The sequence below is a fragment of the Drosophila elegans genome, unplaced genomic scaffold (genome assembly GCF_018152505.1).
Source record: "Drosophila elegans isolate 14027-0461.03 unplaced genomic scaffold, ASM1815250v1 contig_476, whole genome shotgun sequence".
Taxonomy (NCBI): Eukaryota; Metazoa; Arthropoda; class Insecta; order Diptera; family Drosophilidae; genus Drosophila; species Drosophila elegans.
Window position 1 is genome coordinate 15,300,657 of NW_024545863.1, and position 20,398 is coordinate 15,321,054.

Sequence of the window (20,398 nt, forward strand, 5' to 3'; positions counted from 1 at the left end):
CAGCCTCACAGTTTTTAATTTGACGCCAAAAATCAATAATTGACCCTAACAGTTTGCCAATTAAATGTTATTTTACGTGTTATCAATATGCTTTTAAGCAAGAAGTATGTTGAAATACCCACCTTCAACTTTAACGAGCTATTAGCTTTCCTTTGTTTAATTTTTTTATGCTCTTTACTACTACCATAGTAAACTGTTTTATTTATGTGTGTTTCAAATGAAATGAAATGTATTTAAGTTAATTATTAAAGCAGATTTATATTTACTTTTTTAGTTCCAAAAGCTTCCACATTGACTAGTTTTAATATCTTAAAAGCGAAGTTTAACAAAACCTCCTCTTCATAATTGAAAAATTCTTGGAGTAAATGCGTACTGTGGAATTTTCTTTTTACTTCTCCAGGTTTTTCTTAATTATTTTCCACAATTTTTCTTTTTTTTTCTGCGAAGTCCATTACACCCAACGAGTGCCAAAGGATTGTCCCTGTTATTTTCCAAGAAAATTCCAAGGCAGGTCTGCATGCAAAACGAGATGCAAACAATGGAAAAAAAAATGGTTGTATTAAAAACTGTGAGACCGCAAGCAACGAACAAATTAAAACCATAGATTATGATTTCAGCAAGTAGTTTTAGAAAAATTAGTGCCTTATCTTTTCCTCCCTGTTGGTCAAACACTTTTAATGGGCACATTTCAAGCATAATGTGCCCAGTGAAACCTTCACAAGCCCTTGAACTTCTGCCCGCTTGCTGACAACATGTCAAACTAAACAATGCCACCAGGATCTGAACTTCACTTTTTCAGTCCTTTTTCTGGTTTGCTTTTCTTTTCCCAGCACTCACAGCCCTTTGCACTCCTTTCCAAAGAGCTGTGTAAGTATATATTTAATTGAAGGAAAACAAATTATTTCCGAGGACTAGCAATCAGTTTGTTTGCAGATTCGTTAAATCATTCAAACCTATTAAAAAAGGGTGTTACTATGAATTTAACTTAAAATGTTTTTTGAAATATTTCACTATTAACAGTTATTATTTCTGGAAAATTCACACAATGGTTCAATGCTTTAAGAAAATACTTTCAAAACCTTTGCATTTCCTACAAATAAATCTGGAACTCAAAAGTAATGAGAATCTACTCTTGATTTAACTATTTGTTTTTATAAAACGAAATTAGCTGTTTTATGAAGTTATTCAAACTTTTAAACGATATACATGGGTGCAGAGCAAGAATAAAGGCAACCAAAAATAGAATAGGAACAGCCACATGCCCTTGGCTCCTGAAAGATGTAAAAACAATTGTATGGGTGCCTCATAAGGGGCTTCACTGTACCGCCAACGTTTGCATGAGTGACTTAGATTTACAGCCTGGGGCATTTTTTTTATCCTGTGCAGGAGAGAGGATTTCGTCGTTCTTTTGTTGATTGTTGTTAGGTTCCCACATAAATTTGCCGCAAGATGCTCATAAATTTAGCCTATTTGGCGTTATGAGTGCCTTACAAATACAAAATGCAGGATAAAACTCACGTCAACTTAGAAAAATGGGAATAGATATGATTCCAACATCCTGGCACCATCTTAACTAGCCTTCCAGCTAAAAAAGATAAAGCTATTAAATTACTCAGTGGAAAGTCTGTTTCGGTGGGTGGGCAAACTCTACTACCAAACTGTTAGCCACCAACTAAGTATTTAAAGCAAATAAAGTGCCTTGTAAATTCCAATAATTTATTTGAATGAATGGCCAAAGATATACCTTAGTTCCAAGAACTGCCATAAAAAACAAGAGAGCTTTTGTCATGTTTCTATACAAATGTTGACCATAACAAAAAGCTTTAGGATTCACGACTCTCTCGTAGCTTCGTTTTTAATTCGTCATTTAGTTTTCCGAGCAACGTTAAAGCAGCAAAGAATAACCAATTTTGTTATAATAAAATATAATATTTTAATACATAATATTATAATACATAAAATACTTAAATACGGAAAATAAAAAAGGCTTTAAAACATACTAGATTGCCGTCGTTTCACACAGTTCTATTTTGCGAAATAGTTGTTTACAAACTTTTTATCACCTTCTGGAAATTGCAACTGAAATGGTGAACTCGATGCAACAACTGCTAAACCAGTTACCAGGAGTAACTTTCTGATGGACGAACAAAGCCAGAAGTGTAGGTGTAATTGGTCAAACTTTTTAGACAAGCGGATCCTTACAACACACATGAGGGGTTATTTGGGAAAACAACGTTGTTATTTGCCAGATTGTTTACAAAAAGATCTGCCCTATTAAGATTAATTACAATTTGTCGGTCAAACATTACTGGGGGTTTTTATTATTCTACAAAAATTACTTGGTGTTTTTAATGACTTGCAATAGTTTCTAAAAGTATGCAATATACCATAAACAATTTGTTTTTAAGCCGGAAGTCCAATGATTTTATTGTTTTTATTCCCATTTTTTATTGCAAACCTCTAGGTACCTTTATGAAGTAGTTCTTTCAGTACAAATGCGTGGAATTTTTTGGCTGTGTATCTGTGTTAACCAATACCGCGAAAATGATTTATTGGAATCCATTTTCATTTCAAAGCCTGTCATATGGTTTTCCATTTTTTAACAAAATTTCACACCACACAGACAACTCGCAGGCTCTACATACACATATTACAAGAAAATATAAACAAAATAAAACACTTATTAAAAAAATATAGAAACAAAACACGGAAATACGCAGTCATGAAGAGAGTCCATGTGGACAACTACACGCCGAAGTACTACAGTGGGAAGTGGTCGTGGAACGCGGAGAAGGATTGCCTGGAATTCGAGCCGCACAACGATTTGGAGGATGCCCGGGAGCGGTATATCACGACCAACGGCTACAAGTTCCTGCGCACCATCGACCAGGAGGAGGAGCTGATCTTCCGGCAGGCATATGTGCGGGACACCAGCACCTACGACTCGGACACGCTGGTGATTAACGATGTTCGCGACCTGGTCCTCTTCCTGATGCCCAGCGAGTTCCTGACCCACCGCTTCGTGGACTTTATGCACCGCCCGGCAGTGCACCGCCTCATCCACGCCCTGATCATCTACTTTGAGTACTTCCTGCGCATGGTGGAGTTCGTCCTGGTGCGCCGCGACGAGCTGGCCGACCAGATCCAGAGCGACCAGACCATCGAGATGAAGAAGATCTTCTCGGTGTACCTCAGTCAGTATCGGCTGCTGGTGGCCCGCAACTACAGTGTGATCCTGAAGGGCGAGGGCGACATGGCCCACTACTACCACATGAAGGAGATTGTCAACATTTCGGACACGAGCCGCGACAAGGTCTTCCACGAGCAGTTCCTGGCCGTGATGACCCAGATCGTGTGGATCTGCATGCACCGGCGGGCGTACAACGTCATCGAGATGGAGATGAACCGACTGTTCCGGTCCGATCACTTTGTGATGACCCGGCCGGAGTATCTTAGCTTCACGCCGGCGGAGCGCAGTTTGCTCTACGGGCCGCACAACAAGATCGTCAACTATCGCACCCAGATCTCGCCGCTCGTCCAGGAGCTGGAGCATGTGGCGGAGGAGGATATGCCCATCCTGTGGATCGGGGAGCGCAAGTATCGCGGCACCGACCGCCGCATTGCCGAGATGGAGCTGGAGTACATTGTGCCCGGGCCGCAGCTGCGCATGATCGATGTGGCGCACGGCATCCTCGGACATCCGAAGAAGCTCTACAACACCATCCTCGACCTGGACTGGCCCACCGTGCGCTATTCGAACTTCTCGCAGCAGTACGACCCGTACCACATTATCCGCCAGCCGCACCTGGACATTCCACAGATCGACGCCATGAAGGTGCGCAAGATGAGCGAACACTACGAGCACTTCTACAAGGTGTACCGCATCTACGAGCCGCACAGCCTGCAGATCCTGAAGAAGTGGCTCAAGCGGGACAAGCTCGTCCAGTTCTATCGCTCCGGCGGACTGCTGCTCACCAACATCGTCTCCCGTTGCGAGAAGGAGCTGGCCGAGAAGGTCCCGCCCACCAAGGTCGACCAGGTCATCGCCAACTACTTCAAGGTCAAGTCCAGGCTGCGCAAGGGAACGCCCTACGAAGCGGACAACATCAGCATCACGTCCTCGCGCATCGGTAGCTTCAACTCGCCGCGCCAGAAGAAAACCGGCCAGGAGTACTACTTCGAGTGATTCCACCTCTCTTTAAAAATTGCTTTACTGGTATTTTCACTAGCATTGCTTCAAAATTGGAATTTCGTGAATAAAATAATTACGCTGATTATTTACAATTGGTCTGGTCTCGACTGAGTTTTCTATAATATTATCCAACAAAAAAGGTATTAAAAACTGATAATCAATCCCAATTAACTAGAGACCGCAATTAATTATTTAATTACTTTAGTAGCATTCTTAAAAAAATAGTAGATTTTTGAATCTATTTTAGGTACAAGGTATTATACAACATTTTTCAAGTATCTAGGTAAGGTAAAAAGTACGAAAAGGTAAAAGATGCATTTTTCAAGAGTAAAGGTGAGGTAAAATGTACAAAAAAGAGAAAAAAAATATGTTGTAATTAATTTTTTATTTTTATTATTAGGTTCTTTGAGTTTTTCTTTCTTAATTATGTTATTTTGCATCGTTATGGCAAATAATTTTGGTAGTAGAAACACCATTGCATATGCGAAGGAATTAACTTATCTTCAAGCTGTTTCAATATCATTTAAAAACAATAATAAATACAAATACCTAACATAGTTTATTCTAAAGACAAATAAAAACACAAGTAAGGTTAACCTTATATATTTTGTACCTAGCTAAGGTATAATGTACCACATTCTACCAAGGTACGTTACTAGGTACATGTTATTAGGTACAGCTCAAAACTGCTAGTAACATACTCTTTTGCTAGCAAATGGAATGCCCACTTATAGTTCCCACTGTACGTAATGCCTTAAACCAGCTGATCCCGAGATAAGGTTATCGAAGCAAAATCTTCCCACCTCGCCAGCCCTGTGCAGCAGTTGCCCGACAGACGTTGTTCAGTTGAGAGCCGCATCTTGCGACCGGAATCATGTCCGAACCACCATATCGCCACTTCACCCAGATTGGGGATCCTGTGCTGCGGCAAGTGGCCGAGGAAGTTGCTCCGGAGCGCATCGACACCAAGGAGATCGATCAGATCATAGACCGCATGGTGAAGGTGTTACGTCACTACGATTGCGTGGGCGTGGCGGCGCCCCAAATCGGAATACCGTTGCGCATTATCGTAATGGAATTCCGAGAGGGCAAGAAAGAGCAATATAAGCCGGAAATCTACAAGGAGCGCAAAATGTCCACTCTGCCTTTGGCGGTAAGTTTTGCTTGTTCGGAAAATAATAATGCAAATGGAATAGCTATTAACGTATTATCCGTTTGTGAAACAAAACTTAGTACGACTTGTCCAATTATCTTTCCAAGTGAGACGTATTTTATCTATATAGAATTACAAGATCCCGTGATTTTCACATCGTAAATCATATGCTTACAGGTCTTTATAAATCCCGAGCTAGAGATTATCAGCAGCCAAGTGAACAAACATCCCGAGGGTTGTATGAGTGTGCGGGGCTATTCCGCTGAGGTGCAGCGGTACGATAAGGTTCGCATCCGAGGGATCGGCAAGCTGGAAACCCCGTCGGAAATGGAACTGGAGGGCTGGAGTGCACGGATCGCCCAGCACGAGGTGGATCACCTAAATGGAACCATCTACGTGGACCACATGGATGTCTCCAGCTTTAAGTGTGTCAGCTGGGAGCAGGTCAACGCGGCCGAAGGTCGATCGGCCATTTGGTTTCATAAGTGATCAATACTAAAACTACATTGAATCCAACAAACATTTTTTTAATAACTCCTTTTTTGAAAGTTTTTTTTTTGCCTTTTTTATATTGTTAATAAAAAACAAATCGGTTTTCTTTAATTTGTGATACTTTTAAAACATAAAAATACATTTTAAGAAAATATTCCTATATTTTAATTATTTAAAACAAAATAAAAATTAATTGTACAAGCAATTTTTCGAGAATCATGAATCATTGAATAAAATCATAATGTTGGGCGCCAATTTCAAAACGTCTTTTAATCGATCTATCGATAGTCACCATAAGTCCCATCCCTATTGGAAGCCGGTCAGCTGGCCAAAAAGAGGTTAAACAACAACGGAAAATTAAACAAAATGCTGCTAAAGCCAAGGATTAAACTCTGCCAAACTATTTTGGGACACCACCGCTGCCTGGGAACGAGTCCTCCGGCGAGTCAGTCCCTCAGGAAGTGGTATCAGCAACTGTGGACCACGGAGCGCACCAACCTGCCGCCCTATAACCACTTCACCCAGATTGGAGATCCCATTCTGAGGCAACAGGCGGCTCTGGTGCCCAAGGAACACATTGAAAGCCCCGAAATCGAGGCCATAGTCGAGCAGATGGTCAAGGTGCTGAGGAAATTCGACTGCGTGGGCATTGCGGCGCCCCAGATTGGAGTTTCCCTCAGGATCATTGCCATGGAGTTCAAGGGACGAATCCGAAAGGAGCTGCCCGAGGCGGTCTACCAGGCACGCCAAATGTCCGAGCTGCCACTGACTGTAAGGGGGAAAGGGGGAAGGAGGGGATTTTACCCCTAGATTCTATGATCCCAATACTTTTGACCACTTGGCCTTTTAGGTTCTCATCAATCCCGTGCTGACGGTGACCAACCACGCCAAGCTAAAACATCCCGAGGGCTGCATGAGTGTGCGTGGCTACTCCGCCGATGTGGAGCGCTTCGAGGGGGTGAAACTATCGGGCCTTAATCAACATGGAAAAGCCAGCGAACTGGCACTGAGTGGCTGGAATGCCAGGATAGCCCAGCACGAAATGGACCACCTGGAGGGGAAGCTGTACACCGACCACATGGACCGCTCCACCTTTGCCTGCACCTGCTGGGAGGCGGTCAACACAAAGTCCGGACGCGTGGAGATACCCTTTTACAAGTAGTTAAGGATTGGCTTTTTGTGTGTATGTATATACTGATTGAATGCAAGTCTATATATATCGTTTGGCAACTCTTCATCTCGGCTGGCCATCGTCCATTGTTTTGGTGGGTGCACACGTCCGCAGGTTGTGGATGGCCGCTCCCAGCGCCGCTTTGGCCTTGAAGTACTCCGGGCTGTCCCACAGATCGCGCTTGTCCATCATGTAGATGAACAATTCGTCGTACTCGCGCTTCAGCAGACGATGCGATGCGGCCACCTTCAACTCTAGTGCCTCAACTAGCTGGGCCTCGTCCTTTTGATACTCCTCACTCTGTACAAGGAGGGCGATCAACTGGCGCAGGTCATTCCACTGCTGCTTCAGACTCTTGCTCAGAAAGTTGAGTACAGCGGTGCGCAGAATAAACTGCCGTGTGACCGGCTGGGCAATGTTGCGCCGGAACATGTTGAAAAACACACGACGGAAAATGTCGCCGGTCACCTACTTTCCTAGTGCCTGATCAGATAAAAGCATGGCTTTATCTGATATTGACAGGAAAGAGCATGTCTCCATATAGATTGGACACTTGGGTGGAAACAAGTTGAGTTCCTATAGCAGATAAACAAACATCACAACTCAAAGTATAGACCTGACAGCAACACCGATTTCACAGAACAACTGACAAACTAGAAACATTCGAAATGAAGCGCGTTCATGTGGATAACTACGCCCCCAAGTACTTTAGCGGCAAGTGGTCTTGGGATTCGGAGCGGGACTGCCTCCACTTCGAGGCGCACAACGATCTGGAGAACGCCAGGGAGCGATTCATTACCACCAACGGCTACAAGTTCCTGCGCACCATGGACCAGGAGGAAGAGCTCATCTTTCGGCAGGAATATGTGCGAGCCAAGAGCAACAACAGTGACACGGTGGTGGTCCGGGATATAAGAGATTTGGTGCTCTACCTGATGCCGCACGAGTTTCTCACGTACAAGTTCGTTGATTTCATGCACACGCCGGAGGTTCATTCCTTGATCCATGCCCTAATTATATACTTCGAGTACTATTTGCGCATGGTGGAGTTTGTGCTGATCCGTCGCGACGAACTTTCCGGTCAGTTGGCCCAGGTGCAGAGCGCCCAGACCAACGAGATGAAGCAGACCTTCTCCGTCTACTTGAGCCAGTACCGCATGCTGGTGGCCCGCAACTATTGCCGCATCATTGGGGGCGAGGGCGATATGGCCAGGTTCTACCACATGAAACCGATATCCAACATTTCGGCCACGATCCACGACAAGTACTTTCACGAGCACTTCCTGGCCGTGTCCATCCAAATCATCTGGATCTGCATGCACCGGCGGGCGTATTTCGTCATCGAAATGGAGATGAATCGTCTGTTCCGATCGGAGCACTTTGTTTCCGCCCATCCCGAGTATCTCAGCTTCACGGCTGCGGAGCGAAGTCTTCTCTACGGCAGGAATAGCAAGAACTATAACTATCGCATCCAGGAATCGCCTCTGATCCAGGAGCTGAAGCTGGTTCCGGATGAGGATCTACCCATTCTGTGGATAGGAGAGCGCAAGTACAGGGGCTCCGACATCCGCATTGCCGAGATGGAGTTGGAGTATATAGTGTCTGGGTCACAGCTGTCCTTGATTGACGTATCGCACGGCATCCTCGGACATCCGAAGAAGCTCTACAACACTCTACTCAACCTGGATTGGCCCGCTGTGCGCTATTCGAACTTTTCCGAAAAGTATGACCCATACCACATCATCAGGCGACCTCACCTGGTGGTGCCCAAGATGGATGAGCTCAAGATGCGGAAGATGTCGGAGAACTATGAGCACTTCTACCAGCTTATTAAAATTTTTGAGCCCTACACTCACCAGCAGATCTGCAAGTGGGTGAAACGAGACATCAACATCCAGTTCTTCAAGTCCGGCGGTCTGCTCACGAATGTGGTCTCGCGCTGCGAAAAGGAGCTGGCCAGCGAGTCCAAGGGCCCGAGGGTCGATCTCATCATCTCTAACTACTTTAAAATGATGTCCAAGATACGCAAGGAGGACAGAGAAGGGGATGTAGACAGCATCACAACGCATGGCGGAAGTATGGCATCGCGCTTCAGTTTAAGGGCTCCGAAAAAAACTTTATAATTTGATACCACCATTTCGAAAATTTATACCCATTGTACCCATTTCCATGAACAAGTGAGAATATATTCAAGCAAATCCATAAAGCTTTCCAGGCCTCGCTTGTTTCACCAATAACTTGCTTATATTATGTTAGCTTAAGATTTAAGGTATAAGTTCATTGCTAACATAAGTCCTTATTTTATTACGTACGTTCAAATACCAGATAATGTGTAAAGAATGTATTCAAGTAAAAAGGTAAAAAGTTATGACAATCTCCCAATCTAAAACAACGAAAGATTCCGAAATTTTATTTCGAAAGTTGATTGTATGTTCAAGTAGGCAAGTAAAAAATATTATACAATTTTCTTATAAAAAAAACTACGTTCCTGTATAAATGGGCGTGGAAAAAAAGAATGAATAAAAATAAATAAGTAAATAAAAACAGAATATTTTTTTTGAAACCAAAAAATACATTTATATATGTTAATGTATGTCATTAACAACATTTGAAACCAATATATATACATTTTTATATGTATTTGTATGTCATTAATATCATTTCAAACCAAAAATGAAATGTTTTCAATAACAAATTAATATGTCCTAAATTCGTGGTTTGGGGATTGATAAAATATATGTATAAACATTTATTGGTTTCGATATATGTATGTATTTCTCAAAGATTCTTTGACTTAGGACCGTAGGAATATTACTTTTATACACAAAAGCATAATAAAAGTAGATTTCTAGAAAATAACTATAAAAGATACCACAATCCGTCAAAAATCTGTATTTAGAACTTTTAAAGCTTATCTCTATATCAATTTATATACACATTAAAACGAAACATGTTTTATTTTTTTGGAATTGGAATTTTTTGGATATGGAAATGCTTTTCTGAATTGACGGCCATCTACGCCTTGTCCAGTGAGCCAGTCTAAAATAGGCCCTCGATTTGTCCGGTTTCAGTGTTCAGATCAATGTCGTATATGGCCGGACGTGTGGGAAGACCCGGCATTTTGGTGACCTCACCGCACATGGCGACCACGAAACCGGCTCCGGCGGATACGTACACATCCTCCACGTCCAGGGTGAAGCCCTTGGGGGCGCCCTTGATCTTGGCATCGCCCGTGAAGGAGCCCGATACCTTGGACATGCAAATGGGTAGGTTGCCAAAGCCCTGGTGAACCAAAGTGAAATAAAATGAAAATTATGTAATGATAAAATAAGTTATAGATATCAAAACATGACTTACCGCCTCCGTCAGTCGCTTAACTTTCTCCTCGGCCGCCGGCGAGAGTTGCACCTTTCCAGCGCCATACATTGTCGTGGCGATCTTGTTCATCTTGTCCAGCAGCGGAAGCTCCAGGTCGTACAGCAAACGGAACTGGTTGCCCTGCTCGCAGGCCCTGATGACGGCATCGGCCAGCTCTACGGCACCGGCTCCTCCATCCGCCCAGTGGGTGGCCACCACGGCGGCAAAGGCACCCGCCTCCAGGGCCGCCTTCTTGACCAGCTCATGCTCCGCCGGGGTGTCCGCCGAGTGGGCATTTAGACTCACCACCACGGGCATGCCGAAGGCCTTGCCATTGGCGATGTGCTGCAGAAGATTGGGCAGGCCCTTCTCCACCAGCTCCAGGTTCTCCTCGGTGTACTGCTTGTTCAAGGGAGCTCCGGGGGTCACGGGTGCTCCGCCTCCGTGCATCTTGATGGCCCTCACAGTGGCCACCAGCACCATGGCGTTGGGCTGGCGCCCGGACGTGCGGCACTTGATGTTGCAGAACTTCTCCATGCCGATATCCGAACCGAATCCCGCCTCCGTGCAAACGAATCCGTCCTTGCCCACCAACTTCAGACCGATTTCGTCGGCGATGATGGAGTTGCAACCGTGGGCTATGTTGGCAAAGGGACCAGCATGGACGAGGACCGGCGTTCCCTCGAGCGACTGCATCAGGTTGGGCTCGAGGGCATCCTTGAGGAGCACGGCCAGGGCGCCAGTTACGCCCAAATCATCGGCGGTCACCGGCTTGCCACGTCGGTCGAAGGCCACCACCATGTCGGCCAGACGACGCTTCATGTCCTCCAGGCAGCGGGACAGAGCCAGCACAGCCATGATCTCACTGGCCACCGAAATGGAGAAGCGGGTCTCCCGCGAGATGCCCTTCTCGGTGGGCGACTGGCCGACGGTGATGCTGCGCAGATAGCGATCGTTGATGTCCACCACACGCTCCCACATGATGGTATCCGGATCGATGTCCAGCCGGGCAAAGGATCCGTACTCCTCTTCGGTCAGCGAATCGGGATCGGTCTTGGTTATGCCCAGTTTCTGGAGGCGACGCAGCTGGATGTTGCTGAACTTGCGCTCCCCCTTGACCTTCGGCACCAACCTCTCGTACAGGGGCTTGTCCTTCTGGGTATTCTCGTGGAAGATGCGGGTGTCCAGCTGGGCGGCCAGCAAGTTATTGGCCGCAGACACCGCATGGATGTCTCCGGTCAGATGGAGGTTGAACTCCTCCATGGGGATAACCTGGGCATAGCCCCCGCCCGCCGCTCCTCCCTTGATGCCGAAGGTGGGACCCTGCGAGGGTTGCCTCAGGGCAGCCATGGTGTTCCGCTGCTTGTGGGCACCCAGTGCTTGGACCAGACCCATCAGCGTGGTGGTCTTTCCCTCGCCCAGGGGCGTGGGTGTCATGCCGGCCACCACCACATAGTGACCCGCCTCCTTGCCCGCCAGACGCTCCAGCACAGACAGCGAAATCTTGGCCTTCTTGTTGCCATACAGTGACACCTCTCGGGCGTCCAGACCAATCTCCTTGGCCAGCACAGCGATGTCCTTGGGCTTTTGGGCTCGGGCAATCACTATGTCGCTGGGCACGGGACGCAAGGGTTTCAGGGGTAGCGCTTGCAGGGTCCACTCGCTCCTCAACTGGCGCTCCAGGGATCGGACCGCCGAGCGCACGGTATTCTTCATCAGCATGGCCACCGTCATGGGTCCCACGCCGCCGGGTACGGGTGTCAGATGTCCGGCCACCTGGAGTGCCTCCTCGTAGGCCACGTCCCCAACCAGCCGACTGCCACTGGCCTTGCTGGCGTCTGGAAAGGATTGAGAAGTGTTTCAGTCTTGTATCGACTTGTACCAATCGGGAGCTCTTCCCGAACTAACTCTCAAGAGACAGATTTTTGAAAACAAAATCATTTCTTATCTCCGGGGGTTAGGAGTCCCACCAGGGGGTCGAATGCCTTGATAAGCGATTGAGGGGAAACATGGAAAACTTTTTTTAAAAACAACATCAATTAATTTTTTTTTTGTTTTAAATTTAATTTTTATTTACTATCTGTCTAAAATCAATTAAATGAACGAAAATACTTACAATAGAGCCCTAATAAAATGTACTATACATAACGGTTTTTTAAAAATATATCCCAAAAATAGTTAAAGTGCTAAATAATGCAATTTCAATATGCCTCACTTAAAAAAAAATAAAACTTCCAGAAACTTAAAAGCAATTGACAGGTGGATAGTTTTAAACATCTGTTCCTCAATTTTTTTTTTTTTTTTTTTTTTTGACGAACTTCAATTTATATTTCTTATTATATATTTAAATTAAATTTTATAACGTAGAGGGTAACAGATTCCCTACAAAACTGGGCAATGTGTCTGTGTCTTGCAAGAGTCTCCCACTTATGTCCAAGTACTCATTTTCTGTTCATGGTTTTGGATAGTGTCAAGGCGATCTTTAAATTATTTCTTCACTCACCTGGCTTCACATTGATGCCGCAATCGATGACCACAGCTCCCGGTTTTATCCACGAGCCCTTGACCATTTCGGCCACACCGATGCCAACCACCAGGATGTCGGCACTGCGGGTGATCTCCTCCAGGTTGCGGGTCTTCGAGTGGCACACCGTGACCGTGGCATTGGCCCACTTGAGCAGCTCGGCAGCGGGAGTGCCCACGATCTTGCTGCGACCCAGGACCACAGCCCTCGCCCCGGCGATCTCCACTCCGGAGCGGCGGATGAGCTCCAGGCAGCCCCACGGGGTGCAGGGCAGGAATCCTCCCAGGTCTCCGATGGCCAGGCGACCCTCGTTCACCGTGTGCAGGCCATCGACATCCTTTTCCGGAGAGACTGCGTCCGTGATCCGGTGCGAATCGATGGGACTATCGCAATCCAGGGGCATTTGCACTATGATGCCATGTACCCGCGGATCCTCATTCAGGTCGTTGATCTGGAATTATGTAAGGTATAATATTTATTAAAAACAGATCAATAACATTGATTAAATTAATTTAATTTTTATTATTTATTATACTTCAGAGGAATCAAAATCGATTAAGAAGTAAATTAAAGTTACATTTATATCCAAAAAAGAAATTGGTTATTATTTTAAATACTATGTTCTATTAACGTTTGATTTAATTATTATTAAAAATTATATATTTAATGTTTTTAAAGAAAAGATTTAAAGCTCTTATTGTATATTGCTGTCAAGCGAACACTATATTGCATAACTTCCTTGAATCGAGTACTCACCTTATCGAGCAGTTCCACCTCGGTGATGGATCGTGGCAGCTGGACGTGGGCGGCATCGATTCCGATCTCGGTGGCCGCCTTGATCTTCATGCGAATGTAGACGTTGGAGTCCTCGCGTCCGCCCACCTGAACGATCCTCAGGCCGGGCACAAAGTTCGCCAATTGCTTGCCCATAGCAGCCACCTCGTTACGCAGCTCCTCGCGAATGGATCTGTTACGGGTTAAAGGATAGGTTAAAGCAGGGACCTGGGAACCACAAGTTCTTGCCACTCACTTGGCCACCGCCGTGCCCGATATGATCTTCGCCTCGCTCATCTTGACCGCCGGCTCTGCGCACCACTCGTCGCTGAAATAACGTAAGCCCGTAAAATACTTTAGTCCGGAAGACCGAAAATTTTGCCTCACTAGCCACGCCAACTCGGCTCGCGCAATGCAACTGAATGGAGCGTTCCATGGGTGCCCCTATCTATATAGACCACATAGGTGCTCTGCCGCGCCCCTCTCCACTTCGTAATCCCGCTCGCTTATCAGGCGCCTTCGAGATTATCGGTTTCGGGTTTCTCGCGGGTCACATCTTGCGATTGGCAACCGTGAACAACACCGGCTGACGACCCACAACATCACCCATCCATCTCCGAGAGAAAAACAACCGCAGAGTGGGAATGGTAAACATATATACCATTATCATGGATATGATCATGGAAAATGGTTAGCAAAACTTATTTCCATATCAAATCCGTATGTTAGTGATATGAAGCACTTGAAAGTAGTACTCGAAAGTTTAATGAGACTAATAAATAAATGGACTATCGACCATTTGGTAGGTAGTAAATCTTATACAACTACTTTTATAGGTTAATTTGGTAAATCTAGAAAATTGTTTCTATTTAAAGTTAATTGAAACATTAGAAAGCTAAGGTAAATCGGTCACACTGTTCCAAACTACTTATCTACCTGGCAATTAACAGCAATTTCCTAATCTAACTAAACAAAAAACTGAAAAACCAAGGCCCAAATCATTCTGCACGAGAACCACAAATAACTCCGGTAAATAGATAAACCAGTCCTTATCACCGGGTGCCAATTGGTTGGACAGATAAGCAGAGCAATCCAAACACACAGAGAGATAGAGAAAAAAAAAATAGATCGCAAGAGTGAGAATTCTGGACTAGACCGAGGGGATTTTATTGACATGCGTTTAGTTTGTTTTGACGGCTGCTCTCAGCTTGGCGGATCGACTGCGTGTGTTTCTGGCCACTTCCTCGGCATCCGGCACGATGACATGGCGATGGAGTTGCCTCCAGTTTTTCTTTGTGAGCGATTCCAACATCTCCGGTTCGTCGATGGCATAGTGACTGGAATACTTGAGGGGCAAGGCATTGGCGGCTCCGGCCAAAACGTTTCCGTTGATGTGGCGCTTCACGATGGTGTCCTCCAGCGAGTGAAAGGTGATGGTGACCAAGCGGCCATCCACACGAAGGATTTCGTTGGCCAAAACCATGCCGTAGTTGATCTCGTTCAGCTCGTTGTTCACAAAGATGCGGATGGCTTGAAAGGTCTTCGTGGCCGAGTGGGCGGGTCTTCGTAGCTTATCCCTTCTGGCTCCGCCATCCATGATGTTTTCTACTATGTCCGCCAACTGCCTGGTGGTCTCAATTCTCAAGAGAGCCTTTCGTGCGTCTATCAGACCTCTGGCAATCTTCTTGGCAGCTTTCTCTTCGCCATAGAATCGTAGGATCTTCACCAGATCCCCCTCTTCGATGTGGGTAAGCACTTCGGCGGCGGTTACTCCTCCGCTGTGGCCCCCATCCATGCGCATGTCCAGGGGTCCGTCCTTGGAAATAGAGAAGCCCCTTACCGCCTCATCGAACTGCATGGAACTGCAGCCAAAATCGAAGAGGATCCCATCCACCGAATGCTTGGCCAGGCCGTGTTCCTTGAATAGTTTTGGTATGTCGGAGAATTTGCCCAGGAGGGGAATCAGACGCCCTTTGTACTCCTCCGATTCGCTCATTTCGCGGGCCAGCTGGTGTGCTATGGGATCTCGATCTAAGGCAAAGACCTTCGCCTCGGGACACTTCTCCAGAAGACGACGCGTGTGGCCACCAGCTCCGAAGGTCATGTCGAAATAGGTGCCTCCGGGAACGGGTTGCAGGTAATCAATAGCAGTATCGCAGAGCACGGGAACGTGTGGAAGAGATGCAGTCGCCATCACTTCAATCGAGCTACGCCTCAAGCAGTCCAGTCTCAGTCTAGTGGGGATTAGGAGTCGTTTCATCATGTTGCTACTTCTTTTTGGAGCCTGCTCCCTCGTTAAGATATTGCAGAAACTCGGAGCTCAACACTTGGCTACACTGGGCCGCCGTTAACCCGGTGGCCGTGGATTCAAACGTGCGCGGATACTTCTTGGCGTAGACGTTGTTGGAGAGCCTCTCCAGAGCATCTAACTGGCGACCCAGCTGCTTGTCCGTGGCTCCGTCCTCAAGGCTGGTGAGCTTGGTCAACTGCTTGCGAATCTGCTCGCCGAGATCCCTTGTTTTTGGGTTAAAGGAGAGAAAGTTTAGTGGCAGTTCCAACTAATGGGTGTGTGTGTGTGTGTTTTCAGTGTTGGATGTTCGTTCCATGCGGCGCAGCTGGGTCGGAGGTTCGTTCACTTTTCCGAGAGTTGTGAGTTTGGTTTGGAAAACCACTTGGACGGTGGTGTAATTGAAAACCATAAAGAGAGAAAACTAACAGGCGAGAAAAACCAATCGTAAAACCTTCATAGCAAGAAACAGATGTCAAAGCTTTTTATGCAAAGATTTTAGCTTAGCAGTCTTTATGTCTATCTTAGAAAATTTTATTGCATTTCAAAGTCAGTCTAAGCCCTAATTATAAAAAAATTACTGCAATTAGGAATAAGAATGCAATTAAGAATTTTGCAAATAGGTACTATACATATTTGAAAATCTTCATACAAAAACTGAAAACAATATCTCAAAATCATCCATGTGTTTAGAGAAAAAAACTTGAGCTGTACTGTAATTTTCATAAAAATCATCGTGTAAAAATCTTAATTATTTACAGATCATTATCAGCACGCTTTTATTCTAACCAACAACCTGTTTAATACCCATTGTAATATTCCACTCAACAATTATTGTTAATTGCAAATTCAAATGGAAATTCACAAACTTACATATCGAGCTTTTCGCCCAAAATAAATTTCTCCGGCTCCAACTGATAGGTGAATTTAGAAGCCATGTTTATCACCAGATAAATTAAGTTAAGAAGGTGTCTGAACGTTCGGAAAACTGGTAAGACAATGAAAGCCTTGTAGAGCCAGCCCAGTAGATCAAGTACCTGTAACCCAAGATCCACAAGTTACTGGCCAGAACACGGCAAATGCAATCCACGATCCACAGTATCTTGGGTCAGCTGGTGGGAACCTAAATTGCTTGGCGCGCCGGCTGATAAAAACCTTAGCAAACTGTGAAATTTCTCCCACATTTGCATATTGCGAAACTGATCTGATAAATTATAAATAACAACACTAATTGCAAGGCATTGGGGATGCATATTTACTCAAATAACAACTCTTGGCAATATTTGTTAGATAATCCAAACTGATTGCGCCGCCAGAACGAACATTTATGTTATTTATTTTTGCTGTTGATGCTTACCTGCCGACTTTTGTTTTGTCTGCTGGCCACTTTTCAAGTACTTTTAGGAAACGATGGTACTGCGCCGACATAATTGTTTAATGCTTAAAATTAAAATTAAACCAGCTGCAAGCGCAACAAAAACACACGTTCTTAGAGATGGTATATTTATTCGATATTATCGAATGTTTCCACTAACGGTATTCCGATTGAAATGTTGAACCGTTAAATTTTGGTCAGCTTTTGCCAGCTGTTTTATAGAAATTTTTAAGGATTTTATTTACTTATTCATAGCCTTTTAATAGTAATAAGTGAGCTTAAAAATCTTACGGTAATTTAACATTTCTGGCAAACAAAACGAGCAAACAACTTTATTTGACTGAATAAATCAAAGAGCAATTTCTAAGTTTATTTTTGAATATACATATTGATCAGATCGTGTTATTTTTAAGTTATACCCGATTTAATTTAATCATTAAAATTAATATATCTGTTAATCGGTTAAATGGTTTGAGTCTGTGCTAAATGTTTGTGGAGTTGATTTCGACTGGTTTGCTGGTATTTTTCAGTGCCATTTTTCTGGCATAGGCGCTTGCATGGATTAACCACTCTTGCGATCTGCGGTCACACTGCAACTTGCGAACGAACAAAAACCACCGCCCGCATCACCACGCATCGTTATTTGTTGTTGCCTTCGCCGTTTTATCGCTGACAATTAAGCATCAAAACAAAAGGAAAGGCATTCGATTTGAAAAGTGGCGATTCGAAAACTGCCAGGCGATCGAAATCAAAACGATTTTCAATTGAAGACGCGCGCGAGATGCGGAAAAGCCAAACGCCGCGAGCTTTGTTTATGTGTATCGGAAAATAACACAGGAAAATCCCTCAGATTCTGTGTGCGGATGAGCCAGTGCAAGAGCAATATAAATAATATCGAAAGCAGATTGCTGAATAAATCGCATTCGAGAGGTAAATCAAAATCGGAGTGTGCATTTCGAGTGTGAGTGTGAGTGAATGCGAAGTGACTAAGCGCCGCAAGGAAAGTGGAAAAGCGGAAAGGCGGGGGAGGGCGAAAAGTTGGAAAGGGAAAAATCTAAAGTGCATTCATATTGCGTGCTAATCTCCGCCGTTTTCCGCTGCAGAAACGTGAATATAATTACGGCGAAAGCGGATCAATAAAGTGATTTTTCGTGCAGCTACTCTGAAAAAAAAAATATATAAAATAAAACCTTGCTTTGGCGTCGCAGCAGAAGGAAAAAGCAAAAAAAAATAAAAACAAGAACGGCCTGCAATTCGGAAATATAAATAAAACTATCTACACGGTCTCCACGATTTATTAATATCTTGTTTTTGTCTTCCAATTGGACTCCCGCTGCGCCGCCATCGCCTTTGGAAATACTTCTTAAATCTAGGAAGTAAAAGTCGCGTTTCACAGCAATTAAAATTAATCCATAATGTCCATATCGATTATTTAAAGGTTTAACAAAAAGATCGGCAAAATTAATTTCCGTCGCATTAAAATCTTTACATCAAAACTGGATTATAACAGATCCGTTGATATTGGCACTCAGCAGGAAAACAACTCGGGGGTAACCAACAAAATGGTAAAACGGTAAGTTATCATCCAGTAATCGTACATGCATTTCAGATACGATCGACAGTTATCAGTCAGACCTATTCCCCGATATCGGGCAATGTCGTTAACCCGTTTCGACAGCCCAATTAGCGTCTATGTCCGTCACAGACTGTTTTTATTGTTCTACAGGCCGTGTTAGATACAGGAAATCTATAAAAAAAAAAAAAATCACTGAAGTGATCACTGTATAGATTGGCTTTACTGTATAGCAAATATGGATTAACAATATTAGTTTACATTTATATGTTTTTCGTATTTATTCTGTGCATAAAACTTTATATATATCTTTTGCGAAAGTTCCCTGTATTTCGTATTTTGAATTGGAGATTTGCGTTGCATTTGCCGCGCCAGTCGGGTCTATTGAACCCCAAACGGCTGATAAACATTCTCACCGCTTCCATATCGCACAAATTATAACGCAATTTATAATTGTTTTCCCAGTGTGCTTTCCGTTTTTGGTTTTTGTTAATCGCTACTACGTCGCACTGCAAGATTGCCGTTTCTATTTGTGTGCGCATTTTGTCACTGCTTCGCTTCTCGGACCCCCCACCTCCAGTTTTTCCCCAAACGGCGGCTCCAACAACAATCAACCCCCAGCTGGGAAAAACACCCCTTCTGGGTGCACCACCATCACCACCGCACCACCGAAATCTTCATGTTTCAGTTTCAGAACTCCAGAACGCAACGCCGCATAAATTTCGTGTGCGTTTTTCCCCAAACAAAAACAAATTGAAAAAAAAACACAAAAGCAACCAGAAGGCAGTAAGGTTCTATTTCTGAATCGGAGTTTTAGTACCCTTGTATTATTATCATTCTAGGGCTTGTTTTATTGAGAATTGCACATCTCAGACCAATTACTTAAGAAACTCTAATCATTTAATTAAAAAAATGTTGGTAAACCTTGGTTGTTTTATTTACGTTCGAAAGTGCAAAGAGTACTTTAAGAATTAGTGAAAAGTTTAGATTGAAATGGTAGTTGTTTTTTGGTTGTTATCAATTATTACTTTTAACGGCGTAATCTTAATTTAAAAAAAAAACGGAATGTCTATAAAGGCAGTCTACCCTTTTCTATAGCCAATTTAAATTCCCACATTCTCTAATTGATTTCTCTTAAGTTTTCGTCGTAGTTGTGGCTTTTGCGTGTCCAAAAATTCTACTTAAGAAGGGGTAGACAAAATTTGTGGTCCACTTAATTTAATTTCTTTGACAATCTTTTTCTAGTTGTTCATCAAGTCCAAAGTGTTTAAATAAAAAGTGGTGTTACCAACACTGCGAAGAAATGGGGATACCCCTTTTTAGAATGAATGAACACATAGCCATAACATCATTGAGATGACAGCAAAATAGAAAAGCGGCATTCGGTTTAACGCATGCGCCCTGACGTCACGACTGCACCAGCAACAACAAAAAGCGTAGATAAAAAACAACATTATGTCCAAGTAGAGTTTGCTTTTGCAATTTGATTTTGTACACGAT

At 44.2% G+C, this 20,398-nt stretch overlaps 8 protein-coding genes across 10 annotated transcripts in view; 5 read left to right on the top strand and 3 right to left on the bottom strand.

The window, feature by feature from the left end:
- The first annotated feature begins 2,598 nt into the window (after window positions 1–2,598).
- Window positions 2,599–4,284, top strand: LOC108150029 (protein phosphatase 1 regulatory subunit 36). The gene has a single exon (XM_017277994.2). The coding sequence runs from the start codon at window positions 2,723–2,725 to the stop codon at window positions 4,184–4,186; it is 1,464 nt and encodes a 487-aa protein (XP_017133483.1). The 5' UTR covers window positions 2,599–2,722; the 3' UTR covers window positions 4,187–4,284.
- Window positions 4,285–5,004: 720 nt separating this feature from the next.
- LOC108150020 (peptide deformylase, mitochondrial) lies at window positions 5,005–6,092 on the top strand. Its single transcript, XM_017277982.2, has 2 exons — window positions 5,005–5,345; window positions 5,523–6,092. The coding sequence occupies exons 1-2, from the start codon at window positions 5,067–5,069 to the stop codon at window positions 5,832–5,834; spliced, it is 591 nt and encodes a 196-aa protein (XP_017133471.1). The 5' UTR covers window positions 5,005–5,066; the 3' UTR covers window positions 5,835–6,092.
- Window positions 6,093–6,152: 60 nt separating this feature from the next.
- LOC108134667 (peptide deformylase, mitochondrial) lies at window positions 6,153–7,074 on the top strand. The gene is made up of 2 exons (XM_017255066.1): window positions 6,153–6,608; window positions 6,688–7,074. Exons 1-2 carry the CDS (start codon window positions 6,204–6,206, stop codon window positions 6,997–6,999), a joined length of 717 nt encoding a protein of 238 aa, XP_017110555.1. The 5' UTR covers window positions 6,153–6,203; the 3' UTR covers window positions 7,000–7,074.
- Window positions 7,007–7,440, bottom strand: LOC108134676. The gene has a single exon (XM_017255077.2). The coding sequence runs from the start codon at window positions 7,438–7,440 to the stop codon at window positions 7,072–7,074; it is 369 nt and encodes a 122-aa protein (XP_017110566.1). The 3' UTR covers window positions 7,007–7,071.
- LOC108134648 lies at window positions 7,201–9,214 on the top strand. Its single transcript, XM_017255043.2, has one exon. It carries the CDS (start codon window positions 7,677–7,679, stop codon window positions 9,129–9,131), a length of 1,455 nt encoding a protein of 484 aa, XP_017110532.1. The 5' UTR covers window positions 7,201–7,676; the 3' UTR covers window positions 9,132–9,214.
- Window positions 9,215–9,884: 670 nt separating this feature from the next.
- Window positions 9,885–17,450, bottom strand: LOC108134635 (C-1-tetrahydrofolate synthase, cytoplasmic). Of its 3 annotated transcripts, none has more exons than XM_017255025.2 (6): window positions 17,308–17,450; window positions 13,920–13,991; window positions 13,646–13,856; window positions 12,869–13,340; window positions 10,366–12,203; window positions 9,885–10,290 (listed from the first exon to the last, which is right to left on the bottom strand). In XM_017255025.2, the coding sequence occupies exons 1-6, from the start codon at window positions 17,376–17,378 to the stop codon at window positions 10,048–10,050; spliced, it is 2,907 nt and encodes a 968-aa protein (XP_017110514.1). In that variant the 5' UTR covers window positions 17,379–17,450; the 3' UTR covers window positions 9,885–10,047. The 3 variants fall into 3 exon arrangements, with proteins under 3 accessions (XP_017110514.1, XP_017110522.1, XP_041565627.1); XM_017255033.2 differs by lacking the exon at window positions 17,308–17,450 and adding an exon at window positions 16,824–16,946; XM_041709693.1 differs by lacking the exons at window positions 9,885–10,290; window positions 10,366–12,203; window positions 12,869–13,340; window positions 13,646–13,856; window positions 13,920–13,991 and adding an exon at window positions 15,931–16,177.
- On the bottom strand, window positions 14,807–15,926 carry LOC108134658 (probable methyltransferase-like protein 15 homolog). Its single transcript, XM_041709694.1, has one exon. The coding sequence runs from the start codon at window positions 15,924–15,926 to the stop codon at window positions 14,844–14,846; it is 1,083 nt and encodes a 360-aa protein (XP_041565628.1). The 3' UTR covers window positions 14,807–14,843.
- A 1,346-nt stretch (window positions 17,451–18,796) lies between the features above and the next one.
- LOC108134777 (protein pellino) overlaps window positions 18,797–20,398 on the top strand; it is a 30,104-nt gene continuing 28,502 nt past the window's right edge. Inside the window, exon 1 of the mRNA XM_017255226.2 lies at window positions 18,797–18,898. Coding sequence (XP_017110715.2) covers window positions 18,888–18,898 — 11 coding nt within the window. The 5' untranslated portion in view covers window positions 18,797–18,887. The remainder of the gene's footprint in view (window positions 18,899–20,398) is intronic.